The 7,751-nt window shown below is 48.8% G+C and overlaps 1 protein-coding gene across 1 annotated transcript; it reads left to right on the forward strand.

The window, feature by feature from the left end:
* The first annotated feature begins 305 nt into the window (after positions 1–305).
* Positions 306–3,961, forward strand: LOC103205961 (corneodesmosin). The gene is made up of 3 exons (XM_007951384.1): positions 306–390; positions 2,472–2,835; positions 2,887–3,961. Exons 1-3 carry the CDS (start codon positions 306–308, stop codon positions 3,959–3,961), a joined length of 1,524 nt encoding a protein of 507 aa, XP_007949575.1.
* The last annotated feature ends 3,790 nt before the right edge of the window (positions 3,962–7,751 follow it).

Genomic DNA, 7,751 nt, shown 5'->3' on the forward strand with positions numbered 1-7,751 from the left:
CTGTTGGGGCAGTTTCCATGTTGGGCAACACATAAATGAGGAGCCAGGGGCAGGCCGGTCAGGTGGCAGGAGTTGCTTGGCCCCGTGGTCATGGGTACCCAACACTCCAGTCACCGCTGCTGCTGACTTGACAGATGCTCCCCACTGATTACTTGGGCTCCTCCCTGCCACGCCAAGTTCCCCCAGGCACCCGTCCCTCCTCCTCTTCTCCCCTGCCCATAGTGACTCCTGCCTGGAGAATGTCCAGCCCTGGCATAAAGGACCGCGTGTCCACGAGCTGCTGTCAGTCAGCTGCAGGGTCCGAGATGGCCTTCTCACGGGCATCCCGGACAGGGCGTGTGGGAGGGCACGGAATGATGGCTTTGCTGCTGGCTGCTCTTCTCCTGCCAGGTAGGAGGCTGGGGCTCTGGGAGCAAGGGGAGTGGGAAGGACAGTTGGGACGGGCACACCAGTCAGGAAGTCTAAGGGGATCCAGTGCCTGGGAGAGGTCACTGTTCATGCAGGAAGTATCCTGAGGAGGACACAATTATGAGAGGGAAGGCAGGCACTCTGCCATCTGATATTGTGAGTCCTGAGCTGTTCCTCACTGCCTTGTCACCTAAGGAGAGTTACATAAACTTGCAGAGCCTCCTTTTCCAAAACTCTAAAACAGGCCATTAATAATACCAAGCCACAGCCTCTCTGTGTCTCAGATAATGTAAGTGACCCATCCTTTGGGAATTCTAAAGGATTATATAACTGTTGTTGTGTTGTTTTTGTTATTATTATTGTTATTAGAGGGCTGGAAGAGCAGGATTGGATATTTAGCAGTGATAATAATTGCTACCATTTATAGAACACCCCCCCCCCCTTTCCTTTTTGTGCCAGACACTAAGCACTTTAAATGCATTAGCACTTCTGGTCATTACAGTGGTGAAAGAAGATTTATTATTCCCATTTTACAAATGGGAACAATGAGGCTAGAAGAGGTTAGGGTACTGGCTGAAGATCACAAAGTCTGGAAGCAGGAAGCTGGGATCCAAACCCAGGCTGGGTGGCTCCAGGGCCTGTGCCCTTGAGGAGTTTCTGTGACCTTCCCTGTGGTCTGGATGGGTGGAGAGCAGGGCCTGTGGTGTGTTTATGGGGGCACAGGGGAGGAGAGAAGAAATGCTTATTGAATTAGTGCAGTGGAATGAATGGGATTGTGGGCAGAGTAGGGATTTGGCAAGGAGAGGTATGCAGATAATTCATTTTTCTGAGGAGAGAGTGTGGGCATCACTCATTATGAAGATCTGGTTGCTGGTGGGGATTCCAGGATGAGTGGCAATTATAAATCATAATGCAAAATGTTTTATATTTTTCAAAACATCTTCCATGTAGATTTTCTCACAGTCCTCACAGTAATGCTGTGAGGAAGAATGGACAGGCCAGCCTCTCGGGATATATAAACTGAAGCTCAGAGAGGTTTAGTCATTTGCCCAATGCCACAGCTAGCATGTAGCTCTGTCCATGCCACTTGGGGCCTGAGGAAGGATGGTGGTTGGTGGGAGCCTGAGTGTTGGTGAGAGCAAAGAGTCAGTTAAGGCAATCAGTGGTTCCCCATTCCCAAGACAAAAAAGTCAGAAGTCAGATGTGGGCCTGGGTGGGGGACAGGCAGGTAGGTGTATGTGTCTGATGGCTGAGAATGGTCACCAGCCTTAGAGAAGAGTTGCCTCCTGGTGTCCCTGGGCTGGGCCAGCAAGCAGAGGGGTGTCTCTGGGTGCGGTGTCCTGTTGCACTGGTACCAGCAGGTTCTGAAGTAACAAGTGGGTGCCCCCATGTCCTGGCCCCCACCCAACTTTACTGGCATGGACAGTGCTGATACAGTAAATGGGATTTCCACTTGTCACCCAGGCCAGGACTCTCATAGGAAGGTGACTGAATCTTAGTCCTTGGGTATTCTGTCCCTTATTTCATCCCCTTTGCCACTTGATTTCTCTTTTCTCTGCATTTCTTTAATATTTTTCCTTCCCTTCTTAGTCTCCTCTACCACCCCACACACCCATTTTGTCTTTCGCCTTCTACTTCCATTTGGACCACAGCTTCCTCCAGAATTTATTTCCTCAGGTTCTATGCCCCCACCTCTCAGAATTTTGGTCTCCCCCCATTCTGTGTATTTGGGGTTCTTTCTTTTAGATCTGTTGGTTCTTGCCATTTCTCCATTCCCTCTTGTCTTCAGCTTACTTCTTTGAGGCTTCTCACTTCTGAGTTCCTTTTTCTTTTTTTGTGGTGGATCTTTGGCCTCTCTGCCTCCCCAAATACATGTAACTGTCTTTATTCTGCCATCTGAACAGCCTTCAGAGACTCAACAGTCAGTACTTCCCTTTTCCACTCCAAGCCCTCCCTGAGCTCCTCCTGGGAGAAGTCAGAATGGCAGATGACTGGAGTGGGCTGAGGCTTGAGGGAGAGAGCTACCCTCTCTGGTCCTTACTAATCACTACTTCTCTCCCCAGGGACCTTGGCTAAGAGCATCGGGACCTTCTCAGACCCTTGCAAGGACCCCAGGCGTATCATCTCTCTCAATGATCCCTGCTTCGCTGGGAAGGGTGGCTCCAGCGGCTCTAGCAGTTCTGTTTCCAGTTCCAATGGCGTCCCCAATGGTGGATCCAGTGGCGGCTCCAGCAGTGGTTCTAGTGCTTCCAGTGTCTTCAGCAGTGGGTCCAGTGGATACAGCGTCTCCCAGGGTGGTCCTTCAGGATCTTCAGTATTTAAACCAGGAACAGGGTATTCCCACATCAGCTATTCCTCCGGATCTGCCTCTGCTCTACAAAATCCATCCAACATCCCCCAGGCTGGAAGCATCAGCTCCCAATCAGGGTCTAGCTCAGCTTCAGTCCTCAGCGATGGTTCTTCCCATGTGGTAATAAGACCTTCCCTGACTGGAGGAAGCTTAAGCTCGTCTGTTTCCAAAACCTCTTGGATGTCCAGCAGTGGTGGCCAAAGTGTCAGCTCTAATGTGCACCCCTGTAGTTCAGATGTTCCAGACTCTCCCTGCAGTGGAGGCCCCATTGTCTCACACTCTGGCTCCTATACCTCTGGCTCCCACACCGTGTCAGGGGGTCAGAGGCCAGTGGTGGTGGTGGTGGAGCAGCATGGCTCTGGTGGCCCTGGTGGCCCTGGACTGGTTCAAGGTGTCCCCTGCAACAATGGTGGCCTTTCAGGAAAGCCCTGCCCCCCTATCACCTCTGTGGTCGATAAATCCTATGGTGGTTATGAGGTAGTAGGTGGCTCCTCTAACAGCTATCTGGTTCCTGGCATGACCTACAGTGGGGGAAAGATCTACCCCGTGGGGTACTTCACCAAAGAGAACCCTGTCAAAGGCTCCCCAGGAGTCCCCTCCTTTGCAGCTGGGCCCCCCATCTCTGAGGGCAAATACTTTTCTAGCAATCCTATAATCCCCAGCCAAAGCTCTTCTAGTTCCAGCATCTACCAATCTGGAGATTCTGCAGCCATTGTGTTCCAGCCCGTGGGCTCTGGTGGGGTCCAGCCTTGTAGGGCTGGTTCCACAGGCTCCAAGGGGCCCTGCTCCCTCTCCAGTTCTGGAGTCCACAGTAGTTCTAGCAGTTCCAGCAGTTCCAGTTCATCCTTCCATCCCTGTGGCAGTGTTTCTCAGGGGCCTTGCTCCCCACCAGGCACTGGCTCCCTAAGCAGCAGTTCCAGCTCCCAATCCAGTGGCACAATCATTCTTAAGCCCTGTGGCAGCAAGTCTAGCTCTTCTGGTAGCCCTTGCATTTCTGTCTCCTCCTCATCATTGAGTGGGGGTCCTGCTGGCTCTCACCAACCTGACCCCTCAGCTGGTGCTAAGCCCTGTGGTCCCAGCGTCTCTGGAAAGATCCCCTGTCGCTCCATCCGGGACATCCTGGCCCATCTGAAACCTCTGGGGCCCCAGCTAGCTGACCCTGAAGTTTTTCTCCCCCAGGAAGAGATACCCGAGAGTCCATAAGTCAGCTTTTGCATATGTGAACATGTGGGTACACATATATGGCATATCATCCACCAAGTGGGAGAAGTCCAGGGATCCAGTCATGGTGTTAACTCGGTTTCCTTCCTTCCTCCCTGCAGAGACGCTCTACTCCTCCATTACCCCAATGTAGCAGACTTTCATCATTACCTCTTCTTTCCTTATCTCCCCAAAATGGTAGACCCCAAATCCTATTCTCATTCCCTCTTACAGGTTAGATTCCTATTCCACTGCAACACCTTCTCTGCCAGATAATAAAACTCCTAAATTCCTAAATTTCCCCCAAGGAAGTCTGATAGCATAGTGGTAAAGTATTTGGCTGTTAACCAGAAGGTTGGGGCTTCAAACCCACCAGCTGCTCCACAGGAGCATAAAGCATAAAGCATAAAGCTTTATAGCCTTAGAAACCCAATGGGGGTTGCTATGACAGTTGACATCCACTTGATGGCAGAGGTTTTAGTTTTGGTAAATTTCCCCTGCCATTTCTTTGAGATGGTACAGTCCATTGGCTAACTCCACCCATTCAGACTCTTAACTGGGAAATTCCCCAAAATGTTCCCAGAAGGTGGGGATCTCTATGTCTGGACAACAAGTCACCCCACCCACTCTCCTTTTGCCAAATAAAGCAACATGCAAATTGTTACCTGAAAACAGTGGTCACTTTTCACTAATCTTGGGTTTAAAAGGGTAGACTCTTTCTGCCACCTGGTCAACAACTCAGTATTCCACTGGAATATCACACATTCAATTCCATGCCCCACCCCCCCATCATAGAGCTCACCACACCCTTGGAAATCACTGTTCCCAATACCCCCCTTGCCTTTCAAGATCTCCATTCCAGTCCCGTCTGGCTGCCACTTCCCTCAGTGCTCAGGTGCCTATGTGAGGATGTGCTACAATGTTCTTGGAAACTGGAGCAGGCTTCATGAACTATCTGGATCCTGGACAGATGGCTCAATAAACTGTGTGAACTAGATGCAGACTTTTCACCTTTTGGAGTCCTGGGTCTCCTCTTAGGATATAGGTGGTGCTCCTCTTTGTCTCTAGAGCTCCCCGTGTCCTTCATTTTTGTTAATAAGTTGGCCTAATATTTCTTCACATACTCCTCCCACAAAGGAGAACAATAAATATTTGTTGAACTGAATGCAAGACTGCCTGGTCTCCCAGATTCTTCCTCCCACTTCTCTCCTCATTGCACCAGGAAATCAGTTCTCTCTCCACTCCTCCTTCACCCTGAGATTCTTCCCCTCCTCTAGATCTTTACTTTTTTCCTTCCCCTTCCCACCCAGGTTCCTTCTCCTGTACTATTAGTTTGCCTCACCTTCTAGACGCCATCCTCGCTGGGAATTCTGAGAGTCGATTTCTTGGGTTTCTGGGACACCTGGAACCTTGGAAGGCCTGGGACACAACAACTCTGACCAGATTCCTGTTGACTGAACAGGAACGTGGATGGGTGTTCTGGGAGCTAAGGGCGGAGAGAGAGAGAGAGAGAGAGAGAGAGAAAAGAGAGGCGAGAAACATGACAGTGCAGCCAAAAATGGTGACTCACTGGCCTATATAATAAGGTCCCAGCCAAGTGGCAGCCAGCTTATGGAGACTAGAAGCTACAGAGTCCACTCCACCTCCACACTCCTGCTGCCTCTGCTGTGGTTCTAGGGTAAGAGCTATGGGCAACATAGCTCTTGGGTAAGAGAGGGCAGAGCACTAGAGTGGAGAAGGGAGGTAGTCTACATGGGAGAAGAGAGGGAGAACATGGAGAGGGTGGTTTGAGGGCCATGTTACTTATATCTTGGAGACAGGCAGGGGAGATGCTAAGGCTGAGGAAGTCCTCATATCCCAAAGAGGGGAGAGTGGGCTGTGCTTGCCCCTATGGAAGGGCCTCATCCAAAACACAAGCCACCTCTAAGAACCTCTGTTGACTACAAAGGAGTTCATTTCTAACTTAGGACCTAAACCATTCCCTCCTTTTGGGATAGTGTTGGCTGGCCCCTGATACATGGCCACCCCAGGCACAATGGAACAAAACACTGCCCAGTCCTAAATCGCCCCTATGATTGGTTACAAATTGGACCATTGTGATCATAGAGTTTTCATTGGCTGATTTTTGGTAGTACATTGCCAGGCCTTTCCTCTTAGTCTGTCTTAGTCTGGAAGTTCTGCTGAAACCTGTTCAGAGCCAAAGCCACACCCAAGCCTCCACTGATAGACAGGTTGTGGCTACGCATAAGGTGCATTGGCTGGGGATCAAACCTGGTTTTCTCACATGGAAGGTGAGAATTTTGCTACAGAACCATAATTGACCCTTGGTCTCAAATTTAGGGCTGTTGAAAGTCTAAATCCTGACATTTACCTGAGATAGATACACTCCTTGGAGGGAACAATCATGGGAGAAAGAAGGGCTGCTTATGCACAGGGAGACAGCTCAGGGGGCAGGAGTGCATGGAGGGATGGACACAGGGAAGAGGTAACTATTGGGAAGAAGTGGGAGGGGAGCTGTTGCATTGGGGTAAATTATAGTCAATGTCATGAAACAAAGTGTGCATGAACTGCTGCATGGAAAGTGAATTTGCTCTGTAAACTTTCACCCAAATCACAATAATAATAATAAAAAAGAAAGTCCAAGTCCTGAACAAGCAGAAAAGTAATATATTGATGAGAAATGACCTGGGTGGCTCAGCAACACTGTAGGGTTGTCTGGAAACCAGTAGGGCTCCAAAATAGTCCTGTTTCTGCCATTATGGTTGAGTCCTTCTTGGTTTAACATCAAGGCAATCAGAGGCTTATGGACTGGAATCACAAGGCGTGAGTCAGCCTCTGATGGGGGGACTCCTCTAGTCCCTGGTGTGGGCAAGGTTAAGAGTTTTTGCAAAATTGGTGGATGTCACTCAAAAGGACCACTCTGGAGAGGAGCTCTTCACTTCTCCAGTAGCTACCTGGCAGAGGGTATGGATAGGGATGGAGCAGAAACTCTGCTAACAGCTAATGTTTAGATCTCAGGCAACCAAGGAAGCCTAGTCTAGCGACCTCCCAGAAGCGATGGAGAGAACAAGGCCATTTCAAAACTTTTTATCATGAGAAATTTCAAACATATTTAGACAGAATAGTCAATGAAACCCTATGCCTTCATCACTCAGCTTCAATAAATACCAACTCATGGTCATTTGACAATAGCATTTAAATGCTTTCCTTTACTGTTGGAAACATCTCTCTTTTTATATCTTTTATATTCTGTGGACATATCTTACCACCTGTAATGAGCAGAATAATTCTTCTCCCAAATATATCCACAGTCTAATTCCTGGCCTTGTGAATATATTTGGTTAAATGACAAAGGGAAATAAAAACTGCAGATGGAGTTTGCTAATCAACTGACTTTAGAGTAAGGAGAATATCCTGGATTATCTGGGTGGACCCAATGTAATTACCAAAACCACCGACTGCCATCAAGTTGATTCTGACTCATAGGACCCTGATAGGGTTTCCAAGGCTGTTAATCTTTATGGAAGTATATTGCTTCATCTTCCTCCATCAGAGAAGCTGGTGGGTTTGAACCACTGACTTTCTGGTTAGCAGTCAAATACCATAACCACTGCAGCACCAGAGCTCCTTTTGAATGTAATCACAAGGGTCCATAAATGTGAAGAGAATGGAAGTCAGAGATGTGAGAAGGACTTGACATGCTTTTGCTGGTTTTGAAGATGGAGGAAGGGCCATGAGCCTATGCAGGTGGACTTATTTTTTTTAACAACCACAGCTAACATTTATTGGGTGC

Source organism: Orycteropus afer, unplaced genomic scaffold, assembly GCF_000298275.1.
Source record: "Orycteropus afer afer isolate SDZICR_OR568_19922 unplaced genomic scaffold, OryAfe1.0 scaffold00294, whole genome shotgun sequence".
NCBI lineage: Eukaryota > Metazoa > Chordata > Mammalia > Tubulidentata > Orycteropodidae > Orycteropus > Orycteropus afer.